Source organism: Meles meles, chromosome 1, assembly GCF_922984935.1.
Source record: "Meles meles chromosome 1, mMelMel3.1 paternal haplotype, whole genome shotgun sequence".
Taxonomy (NCBI): domain Eukaryota; kingdom Metazoa; phylum Chordata; class Mammalia; order Carnivora; family Mustelidae; genus Meles; species Meles meles.
This window is the reverse complement of record NC_060066.1, coordinates 57781905-57795735: the sequence shown is the minus strand read 5'-3', so window position 1 is coordinate 57795735 and position 13831 is coordinate 57781905. Positions and strand designations below refer to the sequence as shown.

Genomic DNA, 13831 nt, shown 5'->3' with positions numbered 1-13831 from the left:
TTTTATAAACTTAAATGTTTTCCAAACAGCTCCGCTCCATTTCATGTCCAAAATTGAGCTCATCATATTTCTCTCATCCCAATCTTGGACTTTTGAACTTTCATTTTTTCTCCAATGGAATCACTGTTCTTCCTTTATCCATGACTTTTTCTAGACAGTAATGGATTGAGGTACAGTGAATGTTCCAGTAACCTCTTTTTTTTGTTTGTTTGTTTTTTGTTTTTAGTAACAAAACTTTTCCTCCACCATTCCATCTTCCACACAGCATCCCAATGATGCAAATATGATCATGGCACCCCCTGCTTAAAACTCACTTTGCCAAGATCAAGGGACCCTTTGCCAATATTTTGGCAAAGGAGGAAAAAAAAAATTGGCCATGTCTCAGAAATCATTTTTTTTCTACTGCTAATACAGTCCAAAGAAAGCAATGTGCCAAATCTCATCAATCTGTTTGCTCATTAATGAATGATTTATTAAATAAACATTTCATGGGTATGCATAAGTATTGTCTTGAAAATTCATAGCAGGTTCCAATAGTACATTTTTCACTCTTGGCTTCAACCTGGACTTTCTGATCTTCCTTTTCTGGGACTATGCATACTTTCACTAACTTTCCCTTTCCAGATTTATTTTACTTATGTTTGTATCCATCATTGCCTAGGTCAATTCTCCTAAGTATAATTTGGGGTATATGACCGTATAAATTTGACCATTCCTAATGTGGTGAAATATAAAAAACTCCAAACAGTGAAAATCCAAGGATTATTTACATATAATTTAGGAAACTTTTCTGCATCTTAGGTTAATGGTAAATTTATTTCAACAATTATAGTGTTGATAAAAAAGAATCGATCTAGTCATCTGAGGATTTTCTTTTATAGCCATATATAATTCACAAAATAAATAAGCCTGCACATGAGAAGCAATAATTTCCCCCCTATATATAACTCTATAAAGGAGTTTATTATAAGTAGTAGTGGTACATTCCATGTCAGCATATTTAAGACATGAAATATTTAAAGAGTATGATACCAAGACTATATTTCCTTATTTTGCATGGTCAACTGGAAGTGTTGATAACAACTAACATTTCATCCTTACAATGACTTGCCATGGCAAGCAGCAGAGATCATTTTGTCCCCCCTATACAGATGAGAAGACTGGCTCCAACATGTTAATAGAGCTGTTTAAATGTACACAGATGGAAGCTAAAGTTTTAATTGCCATTCCATACATTTCCCATTTGACATTGCCTTTGTAAAAGCTCTAAACTATTGTCTCTGGTTCATTATGAATTGCTTTGAAGAGAAGTGTTATGTGCTTTGATGTTGTGTTTGGTCGGACATATGATTTAGGTGGCTGTACTGTAAGGAATAATCTAGAAAACTAAGCAAACTCAGTGTTTGTGTATAAATGGAGATATTTAGGGTGTGGAGACTGCCACATTTACAAATCTGTATAATCTGAGGTTGTTCGTGACTTCTCCTTAAATTTTTCTCTTGATGAAAGGCGGATGGTGGAGGTGGGGTTTGGAATTGGAAAGGACAGTGTCCCTCTCTTCCAAGAGGAAACCTAGGGCTGACTCTGATATCACTACCAGTCTAAAGAGTTCATCTTCTTCACTTTAAATGGCCAAACCAGTGTGATTTGAACAGTCTTTACAACTTGGTACACATACCACTTTTATTGCAGATTGTAAAATTTGCTTGGGGATTAAAAAAAAAAAAACTTTCAAATTACACGGCTTAGGAAAACAATGTTTAGTCTTGTTAACATTTGCTCTTCCCAAAATATCTACACATAGAATAGTGATATTTCAAAAGTCTAAAATACTAACTTAGCTGATAGAGAGTATATGACATATAAATATAACCTAAAAAGCCATAATATCAAATTGATGTAGACTTTCCTTTGAATAACTTGTATCCAGCAGGATAGATCAAAGCCAGAGAAGACTCGTGCATGAGTACAGCTACTACTTACAACTACTGCTGAAAACTAGTACTGACTTACTTATTCAGTACTAGATGCTTTATATTCTTTACTGCTTATCACACCTCGAAATCTGGTTAGTTTTGCTTCCATTTTTACAGCTAGGATCCTGAATGTCAGGGAGGCTAAGTAACTTGCTGTGTCCAAGAGCTAGAAGGTGTTGGAGCTGGGATTCAAGGTCAGGTGTATCTGTTTCTTAGTCCATGTTTTGTTTTGTTTTGTTTTGTTTTTTCTTAATACAAATACATGCATAGGAATAGTCCATACTCTTCTTAAAAAAAAAAAAAAAGATTTTCTTTATATTAGAAAGAGAGTGAGAGAGAGCACAAGAGGGTGGAAGGTCAGAGGGAGAAGCAGACTCCCCACGGAGCTAGGAGCCTAACATGGGACTTGATCCAGTCCATACTCTTCTAATGAAATAGTGTTTTGAGAGCACAGGCTTCTGAGGGCCAGGTAGCTATAGCAGAAGTGGGCAATTTTTACGTCACTGATTTTTTATCTTTTATCTTTGCTTACCTTTTATCTTTGCTTGCTCAAAATCTCAAGCAAAGAGAATGAATCTCAGTTTTTTAAAAATTACCATTATTTCAACACAGGGTTACTCGTTCTGGTTCTTCACAACAAGAGTGAATGATGTTTTCTGAAACCAATGATGGAACTGTTGGCTAATTTAATTAAAAATTTTTGAAAAAAGAGTGGATGATGGTTTCATGGATCATGACTCCAAAGAAGTATGCTCAATGATTCACTGAATGTGATTGAAATAAAATCAGTTTTGTTTTAAAGTCGTGAAATTGATTAAACTCTGTAATTGTTTTAGTAACTTAAAAACAATGCAGGCTTGGGGGGGTACCTATTATTGCTAAAGTCTCTGAGGTGAAAACATAAGAGAGGATATAGAAGCTTCCAAGAACCAAACAATAAGTCTGAAACAAAGAAATGCAACTTCCCTGAGAATAAATGATACCCTTGTAAGGAGTCTTTGAAAGTAGTGAAGGAGGGTTGCCTGGGTGGCTCAGTTGTGTCTGCCTTAAGCTCAGGTCATGATCCCAGGGTCCTGGGATCAAGGCCCACATCAGGCTCCCTGGTCAGTGGGGTCTGCTTCTCCCTCTCCCTCTGTTGCTCCCCCTGCTTGTGTTCCCTCTCTTGCTGATTCTCTGTCAAATAAACAAAATCTTTTTAAAAAAGAAAGAAAATAGTAAAGGAAATAGTGATAAAAATGCACTGCTGGATAAACATTTATTTTCTTTGCGTTAAAAAAAATAACTTTAAAACGCTTTTGACCTAGCATGAGGCTATTCAGAAAAGTTGGTAGCTATGGAGTAGAAAGCTGAGGTTTTCATAGATTAAAAACTTGCTATGTGATACAAAGCAATAGGCTGAAATGAACAGCCAGGGCTCCACAGGAGCAAAGGCTATCATTGGGCAAGGTGAGAATCAGTATGTAGACCAGAGGTGTTTCCTATGTTGATGAACCACCTAGCAAAGGCAACACAATATACTAAGGAATGAAAACCGTTTCAGACAATATGGAGATTGTGATGAATCCTATAAGGACTTAGGTGCAGATGACTGGGTGACTGACAGTGTGAGCACAATGTTTTCCCTAAGTTACAACAATAGAATTTTGATCTCTTAATTCAAAACAATCAGAAATGAAAGAGAGTCTTATGCAGAGAAATGTATTAGAAATTAATAAATTTAAGAAAAAATCAGGAAGAGCACTTTCAAGTAAGACACATTAAGAAGTTGTATGAGTAATTTATTGAGACTAATTGATATCAGGAACTTATTAAATTCTTTTGAGGTCCCATTACACTGAGGTCATAGATGATTCAAGAAGCAGAAAGAAGTGATCACACTTTCCTGGCCTAGAGGTCCCAGGAGATACTACTCCCTTACTGTATAAAAATAACTTCTGGGTAAAACCAGACAGGGCAGGGCAAAGGAGCTTTACTTTTCCAGAAAATAAAGAATTACAAGTCCAACCCCGTTCAGATAATTGATACTGGGACATCCAATGCACTTCAATCTGTTACTGCCTAGAAGAAATAATTTAAGAGAAAGCACTGCAGGTCAACAAAGATGATGTTGCTTAGTTACTCAAAACCATTTGGTAGCATGCTGAGTTGCTCAGCTTTTTAGAAGAGCACTCTTTGTATCCAGGTAGGAAAAAGATGGAGACCACTTGAAACCATTTTTAATTGCAACCCTGTTTCATCTGAAAACAGGCTTCACTTTTGTAGTTGCACAAGCAAGTTCAGAGGTCTTTATTAAAATGTAAACTAGCAAGATAATAAAAGATGTTGAACTTGATTTGTTCTTCTAGATATTGATCTTGTTGTGATGAATTTGCTTTAAAGGAGTTTGAACTGTTTTTTGTTTGTTTGTTTGTTTTGTTTTGTTTTTAGGAGGTAGGGAATTCAGGTTTTAGACATCCTGGCTCAGAAGTCCTGGGGGCTGCCTGGAAGCAGCAGTGTTCAGGGGAGAGTATGACTAAGTCCAGATCCTACTTTTGCTACTCTCTGCCCTTGGGGAAAAAATTACTTAAAATTTCTGAGCTTTAATATCTCAACTTTTCCAAAAAAGCAATGTTTTTTCCTGCACAGATATACTGCAAGGATTGAGTAAGAAAATTGATGTTATGTGCTTAGCACCTAACAGGTTTCCAACCAAATATTCACTTATTATTTTAAAATTAGAGTGCTGCAAATATCTTCTCTTATATATCAGAGTCCTTGAAATATCCTAGAACAATGAATCACCCAGCTGCGGTAAAGGTAGGAGGGGCTTCGAAAGAGAAATGAGGAGAAGGTAGGGTTTTTGAAATGTGGATGATCTTTTAGAATTTTGTCTTTTCCAGGAATTGGACTCTTTTTTTTTTTTTTAATGGATGCAAGGAGAGGAGAACTCAAACTGTTTCCTAGGACTACAGAAAATGTTTTTCTTTCTCTTTGTTACTTTAGACTAGTTGGCTTAATATTTATTCTGTTTAGTAGTATATGTTTCATTTTATGTGCTATACATTTGTGAAAATCATGGTATACTTTATTACTTAATGCATTAGCAAATCACTGGGAGGAAATGAGATGTGAAAATCTTGTAGGCAGATACTGTCTTAGTATTATACTTGGCAGTGTTTTAAAAATTTACTGAACTTGTACCAAACGCTTCCCAAATTTTGCTGATAAGAATGCAGAAAGCTCATGACTGTGTGATCATGAAATGCAGATTAGGTTAGACTTATTCCCAGATGACAACAAACATTCTTAAACTTAAAATTCTCTGCTTAGGTATCTAGGCTGTTTCAAAAAATTTAAATTCCAGATCTTTCCCTGATCATTAGCTTTGTATTGGTTATAGCTTTAAAAAATATATATATTATTCCTATTAGCAGGGGGGAAAAAAAGATTCGACAGATGAAAATTTGATCATTTTTAAATGAAGATGAAATGCCTAAAAGTTATCAGTTTACTTACCAGAATAATTATTCATATAAGAGAGGGGGAAGACAAAAAGGAGTAATGAAATGGACAGGCTTATGAGTTAGGGTGGTAAGTGTGAGGAAAGGAGACAGAGCCTTGAGAACCTTCTGTCTCATAACTAAAGGGATCAGGAAACCTAAAAAGTTAGGTTTTTAAACATTGCCTTTGGAGATGTAACCATTTGGGTTGGGCCGGGGGAATAGGTAGCAGAATTCAGGCCAAATGAGAAAAAGGAACATAAGACATAATTGCAGAAACAAAAGGAAAGCTACTTTTAGGATTTTAAAAATATGGCTTAGTATATCATTGTGGTTAAGATACCTATCTCTGAAATAAAAATGCATGGGTTCAAATCATGGCTCACCACTTGCTAGGGATGTTCCAGTGCATATAAAGGGCATCACTTAGTACCGGGTACAGAGTAAATACTCTGTGAACTGTTGTTGTTGATGATGGTGATTGTGATGATCGATACACTATTCCACAGAAAATGGGACCGATTACTCCCACATTGTGTTAATAAAAATGGAGTAATTTGGTACCATTTTCAAATGTGTGATCATCACCAAATTGACAGAATAGAGTAGAATACTGGATAAATTGTCAGTGGTATTATTTTTAAATAGTATTAAATAGGAAAGGTCAGGTGCTAGAGAATACAAATTAGTAATCTAATTAAATCACAGCAAAGAGACAGATCGTGTTAACAGCAGTCAAATTTGTTATTATAGAGCAATTATTAAAGTAAAATATTGAAAGATGCTGTGTATCATTACTAGGTTTTAAACATTTCATTTACACAGGCAGAAAAGTATAGATTAATCAGTTCATTTGTTAAGTTAAAAGCTCCTTTATTAAAATATTTATATCATTTGTATAAAGAGAGCAGCATTGTTGAGGACATAAAAATATTCTGTGGCTCTCTGAACTACATTCCTTTATAAAATTATTTGCACAAGGGGGTGCCTGGGTGGCTCAGTGGGTTAAAACCTCTGCCTTCAGCTCAGGTTGTGATCCCAGGGTCCTGGGATCGAGCCCCGCATCAGGCTCTCTGCTCAGCGGGGAGCCTGCTTCCTCCTCTCTCTCTGCCTGCTTCTCTGCCTACTTGTGATCTCTGTCTGTCAAATAAATAAAATTATTTGCACAAGTCCTTCTCAATGGAACAGTTTCCAAGTACCATGTATCCTAATTTGTGAGATTAAATAACAGTTTCTGGTTTTGACATTGGCACATTTCCTTAAATCACTCTCAAATAAAATGATTTCAATGTGGCACCGAACTATTATTTAGTTGCATCATATATTCAAGGAATGTAATGTTTTATGAAATACCACAATTTGTACAAGACTAGTGATAGTTGCTTTCTTCTGCATCCCCTCCCCCTACCCCGCTCACCTTGGTTTTGGGACTTCACTAAGATAGGAAACTCTTTATAGGCTCCTTGATACTGCAGCTTTATAGCTGGACACATCCTGACATTCACAGCCTTTATACCAGGCTGAACTGGGTTCCCTCCAGGCTCTGTCACTTTCAAACTTGAGAACCTGGGGCAAGTGACCTTAACCTTTTACACTCCAGTCTCCTGATTTGTGAAATGAGGATTAATATTTGCTCCATGACTTTACCATAAGGATTACATGACTGTTTTTCAAGATTTATTTATTTATTTTAGAGAGCATGCAGGGGGGAGAGGGGCCTAGGGAGAGGGAACAGCAGGGAGAAGGGCATAGGGGGAGGGAGAAGTAGAGAAGCAGACTCCTCCTAAGGGAGAAGCCTGTCAAGAGCTCAATCCCAGGACCCTGACCTGAGCCGAAATCAAGAGTCAGACATTTAACCAACTGAGCCACCCAGGCCCCCCTTACATGACTATTTTACAAGGATAGATCATCAGAGAACTGGCAGAAATACAAACTCACTAAGTTGTCACTTTTAAATTTTTATTTCCATGAATCATAAAAGAGTAGTAGTCATTTGGTCAAATTTACTTAGATACTGGTGATATCTGTTTGAGTGAGTATTTGATACACTGATATGTGTGTTTGCATGTATGATAAGGATTCTTTGATAAATTATATTTTTTTCTAGAGACGAGTGAAATAAATGGTTTCATACACACTCACACACATTTATACAGGTAACCTGCTTCGGTGGTTCAATTTGACATTTTTCAACTTTACGGTGGTTGAAAGTGGTAAGCATTCAATAGAAACTTTGAATTTTGAATTTGATTTTTGAATTTCGATCTTTTCCCGGGCTAACCATATACGATAAGATTCTCTTTCATCACTTTCCACTGGACAGTGGAAGCAAGCTCCAGCTCCTAGTCAGCCAGGCGCTCACAAAGGAAAACAACCAGTAGACTTGCAACCATCCTGTGTCCACCCAACTATCCTGTTTTTCACTTTCAGTACAGTATTCAATGAATTACATGAGATATTCAACACTTCGTTATAACGCAGGCCTTGTGTTGGATGATTTTTGCCCATCTGCAGGCTGATATAAGTGTTCTGAGCACGTTTAAGATAGGTTCAGCTAAGCTGTGATGTTCAGTAGGTTATGTGTATTAAAAGCATTTTCAACTTGAGGTATTTTCACCTTACGATGCATTCATAGGGACTTAACCCCATCGTAAGTAGAGGAAGATCTGTATATGTAACAGAATTAGTATCTGTGCTTGGTATAATTGAAAGGGCCTTGAATTTAGAGGCTTGAGGCTCTGGGAAGCTTTTATAAAATTCTCATCTCGAGATTCATCTGCTTCAGCATATAGGGCGTAGATTCGTGTTTGGATAGAAGCGTCCTGGTGACTTTGCTATGCCTCACTTTGTCCTTAGTTGAGAATCTGTGAAGGAGAAAGTTCTCGAGGGACTCACAATTTATTGGGGAAATATGCATGAACCATATAAAAAGGTATCATAATACACTTAGGATATGTATATTGATAATATTATAAATATATATATAAATATATAGCTCATAACATTATATATATATGTTATGTATAACATATATATAAACAAATAGCTTATAACATGTTTATAAGCTAATTGTTATGGAAACACAGAGGAGGCAGCACTTGCTTAGGCTTTGAAGGAAGAATAAGAGTTTAACAGGAGACAGACAAAAAGACATTCACAAATTAAAAGGAACAATGCTGGTCAAGGCATGAAGATCCAAGAGGTTGCCAAGAGTAAGAAAGGTTTCTTGAATGACATTGGATGGATATCAATACTGTGATCAATTTGGAAGTTATTTGGATTTATAAGTAAGAATTAAGGATGAATTCTTCCTTTCAAGACTAATTCAAGTTTTGTTTATTAAAAAACAAAACAAAACAAAACAAATAACCCTGATGTTTTGTTGTTGTTGTTGGAGTGAAGACACTGAGGGTTTATTATGATTCTTTTTAAATAGATTACCACCAGAGGCCAGAGGTGTTGTACATAGCAGGAAAAACAATCAGTAAATGCAATAATAGTGCCTTGGTGTGCACTTCTATTTTCAAGGTTAATTATTTGTTTAATTAAAGCCTGAGAATCAACTAGAGATGCTGGTGCCCAGAAATATTAGAGAAACACAGGTCTCTGTGTGTAAGAATTGTGTGATGATCTTTTCAACCTCTCACTACAATCCAGCCTTTTCTCACTTTGAAGACTAGATCACGTTGTACCTTTATTTGTCTTTTTTCTCTTGTATTTGTTGATTATGTATACAGTTATATCTGCATATCACCGAAGAGGGAATTGAAGCTTAGAAAGTTTAAATTACGTACCTAAGTTCCCTTACCTAGAAACGGATGGAGCTATGAGTGGTGCTTAGGTAATTCCGTCTTCTGGAAAAAAAGGTCTTGCGGTTTTATGAGAGATTAGTCTGGTGAAACAAGGAATTCAGGGCAGGATGATTTTTGTGGGGGCCACTGAAATCGTCAGTGAAGAGAAGATGAAAGAGAAATAGAGAAACACACATGGCAAGAGACATTCCCATAGAATCAACAGCATGGGATGACTCAATGTGGAGAAAGATTAGGAGATGTCGAGGGTGATTTCTGAGGTCCAGTCATTTTCTTATAAATTCCCACACAACAGAGAACACAAAGGAAGAATGGAGGTAGATAAGAATAACGATTTGTCCATGGAGTTGAGTTTAGCAAACCAAGACATTGTTGGCACTTCTGCTCTGGAGCTCAAATAAAAGATGAGAATAAAGATGTGAACTTATTGACAACCTGGACATATTCTACAGGTTTCCTCCGGTCCTTGGGTTTGTTTTGTTTTTGTTTTTTGTTTTTTCCTTTGGTCTCTCAGATCAGCTATCAGATATTGAATTTTTTGTTGTTGTTGTTTCTTTCTTTCTTTCTTTTTTGCTCTCCTGACAGAGAGGCAGACATGTGCTCATGATTTTTGCACTGTGCCATTGTCATTATAAGACATACTCCTATCATGCAGGCCTGGCCAAATATCCAAGACATAAAAACCAACGAGTCTTCCTGCTTCCATGTTTTGTCTGTATTGTTGTATTTGTTGTGTGCTGCTGATCGAGAATGTGATCTAAGCTTAGACTCATTTTGGTAACCTCAGTTCCCTCAGATGTACAGAGTGCTGGGGTCTCACCTAGGATCCACCTGGTGCTTGTTTCTTCAAAAGTCAAACAGGGTTTGTGATTTGGGGTTTGTGATACTGTGACTGCAGAGCTGGACATGCTGTGCTCATTACCTTTTCACTCGAATGTCCTCTGCAGAAACTGCCTCTTTGGGAGCCAGGACCTGCGAGGATGACCTTACGGAGCAACAATTGAGAGCAACCTCAGGTAACTGGTCTACTCCTTCTCAAAATCTTGTTTGTCCTAAGTGAATTACATTTGTTACTCCCATCATTTATGTAATGAATGTATCTCTGGAACTTCTCTAATTAGATCTGATTGGATCTCTTACACAAATAAGTTAAAAGCAAAATTAAATTAAAAAATGCATATATAATATATAGGTAATATACATATACTATATTTGGATAAATATATGGTATATTTGGATACATACATAAAGTAACATCTTAAAGAGCCAGCAACTCCTGCAGGATCATTTCTCACATCTGCATTTATACACTATGAGGTTTCACCTACCTGGTCAGTTTGTTACAAAGTAGAAGATAAAAAGCCAGATATTATTTTTCCCCAAAATCAAACAACCTAGTTGGTGGAGTTATTTTGGGATAATTAATGAGTTGATTGGACTTTGTACCCCCTGGTCAACACATTTACTAGTCCCTGTGCTCTGTGTGTTTGTGTGTGTATTAAAAAAAAAAAAATGGCAAAAATGCTCTCTGAGCTTCATTGTATTCAGATAATTTAAGAGGACATTTACCCATGTTTCCACAACTCACCTCATTTATTCCTGGCACAATCCCAATTTTCAGATTTCTACAATTGGAATAATAATAATATGATATATAGGACCAAAAAAAAAAAAAAAAACATTATAAAAAGTCCTTTGTGTTCATAATGGGGAACTGAAATACATTTTGCAAGTGAAAGGATTCCTCCAGTATAAAGTCAGAACTTCTCTCTTTAAAAATTCTTTAAAGTTAAGTTCACCTTCACCTACATGTTCTCATGAATACCTTTTCATTTAAATGTTGTTTTCCCCTAGAAAACTGGAGAGCATGTTTAACAAGTTCACGTTAATAGCATAAACCAGTTCTCCTCCTTCACCTACAGCCCAATCAGAGGATTTCATTAATATCAGTTTGGAGGTAATGGGCCAAATGTCTAGACTATGACAAAAGTACCAAACAAAAAAGAAAACCTTCCCTACCAGTGAGTGCATTTATTTATTGCTTTGTGAACAAGGGTACCATGATCTACACCTTCAATAGGTCTCTGAGAAACTTTATTGAGTTTTATTGAGATATTCTCATGCTTTCTGGATATTTTCACAGAAGTATTCTGTAGGGAAGTCCAATATAACAGATTCCAAATGTAACTTCTCGTTTTTACAAGACTGTTTCTTCTCCTTCTCCATCTTAACTGATGTCATCCTGCTATAAACGTAGTTATCCCGAGTAAGAAAACTAGGAATCCTTAATTTTACTCAAAATATTAGAGCCAGGGACTGTTGGGCATCAGTCATGAGTAAGACAGATGACTTCTCTCCTTCTTTTCAACAATAGTTCTATACAAATAAAGAAGTTCTATCCAGATTGCAGTGAACATAATGGAGGAAGCCAAAGAGAAAATGTGTTACAGCAGAGCTCCTCAAAATGTGGCTGCCCTATGAGCAGCATCAGCACAACCTGGGAATTGTAAGAACGCACGTACCTGGTCCCCATCCTCCATTTACAGAATCAGAAACCATGAGGGTGGGGCCTGGCAATCTGTAGTCAACAAGCCCTCCAGGTCATGTGATTCCTATTAAGTCTGAGAATCCCACAGGTGTTGAACATCCTTAGAGGCAGTGGTGAGAGAAGTTCTCTGAGGAAAGGACAGGTCAGCTGAGTCCTAACTAATGAGAAGGAGCCAATTACCCGAATCTAGGGAAATGCCTTTCGGGTAGAGGTGGTTCTAAGAAGTTGGTGATGTTCCAGCAAGACAAAGAAGGCTAATATCTCTGGAGAGAGATTAGTGAATGGGTAGGTGAAGAGGATAAGGTGTAGTCAGAAAGGCAGACAAAGGCCTCATAATTTCAACCAGTGTAAGAAGTTGGTATATGATTCTAAGTGACGTAGGAAGCACTGCGGTAGGAAACAAGGACCGGGTGTCTCGGAGGTATTCTTGCCAGGTACAGAAGACAGAGCTTTTTCTTTGTAAGTGAAGGGTATCACTCAAAGGTTTTAAGGGGAAAGTCAGACGTAAGTAGATCAGATGGAGGATAGATTTGGATGGAGTGGGTCTGTACAGAGAGACAATGGAGGAGTTCAGGAAAGAATTCTTACAAGCCAGGTGTCTAGAGTAGAGGCTCAATATCTAAAATTAAAACTAATATAGAAAATGTTTAAGTTACTATTCTCTTTCTTCTTTACATGATTACTCCATGGGCTTAAAAAGTATGCAGTGTTTCCCTTAAACAGCTCAGAGGGTTCCCAAACACAATTGTAAAATAAAGCAATGGGAACCAAGCACAGTTGGCTGGTGCTTAGATCAGAGGGCTGACTGAAGTAGATTTGCTTAGAAATTGTATAATTTTATAGAAGAAATTAATAGTCATTTGCCAATTATGTTTTATTATTCCAGTGGAAGTATTCTAAACTACTCACTCAAAAACCTCTTTTAAATATAGATTATGTGTATGTGCAGTGTAACTTATAAGATCATTATGTTAGGTGTGATAAAAATGCTAGGGGAAGTTACTGTAACACACCTGTATAATATGAGGGTATAGTAGCATTTTGTCTTCTTCCTAACATTTTGAGACATTTAAAAATAAAAATGTATTATCATTTATTTGAAAATTGGGAAGTCTTACAGGACCCTAATGCACATTTTAAGCTTAAGTACATTCAGGCCATAATGTTTAGCATGTGAATAAATACTATACTTTTTATATCTCATAAAGCAAAAGCATAATTAAAAATACATATATTATGAATACAACAGTATTATGAAATGTGACTGTTGTATATATTAGTGAAGAATCCTATTGATGAAATTGAAAACTGCTTTAGCATCTTTCTTTTGGAATTTTATGTAACTTAGTGTCTTTATTTTGCAGTTTTGTAGGGTGGAATTTTATGGAATTTTCCTTTGTTTTAAGGCATTCCTTTAATACATATTACATAGTAATACCTTAATAATATATACATATACATATGTGTGTGTGTGTGTGTGTGTGTGTGTATTTGATAAAGCGCCTTACATTTTATGGCATTTTACAGTTGAGGAAATGTGGTTTTGAAAATTAGAATGTAGACACCCCTTCCTTTAACCCCAAATCCAACCTACGGTTTTCCTGGAAAGCTGTTTCTCCTCAATACTCTTGACTCTAAAGTCTCTTTGTAAAATGAATGTCAAATTTCTTTTAAAAGCTCTCTTGAAGAATGAAAGTGAGCTTTTTTTTTTCTGCCTTGTATGAAACTTTATGGTATATATAAGTTACCCTTTGATTATTTTTTGCATGATTAAAAATTTGCAAAGTTCTATGGCTCCAAAGAGCCTACCTGTAATAAACAGCTTACGCCTTCCAAACCACAAAACAGGCCTGAATTGCTTGAGCATTAGAGCTAATTGCCCGCCTACTTCAAAGGAAGAACCAGAAAAGAGAGAGGGGGGAAAAGTCACAGGAACAGAGGCAGTGCGGGCAAATCCACCTCTAGAGGTTATGAGTTGTGGCTTGGAAGAGCCAGGCAAAGTTATGGCCTCAGAAC

General features: G+C 36.5%; 1 protein-coding gene across 2 annotated transcripts in view; it reads left to right on the top strand.

Moving 5' to 3' along the window:
- ZFHX4 (zinc finger homeobox 4) overlaps positions 1–13831 on the top strand; it is a 158426-nt gene that overhangs the window by 115922 nt on the left and 28673 nt on the right. For both annotated transcript variants that reach the window (XM_046027575.1, XM_046027567.1), the window contains exon 4: positions 10215–10283. In XM_046027575.1, coding sequence (XP_045883531.1) covers positions 10215–10283 — 69 coding nt within the window. The remainder of the gene's footprint in view (positions 1–10214; positions 10284–13831) is intronic.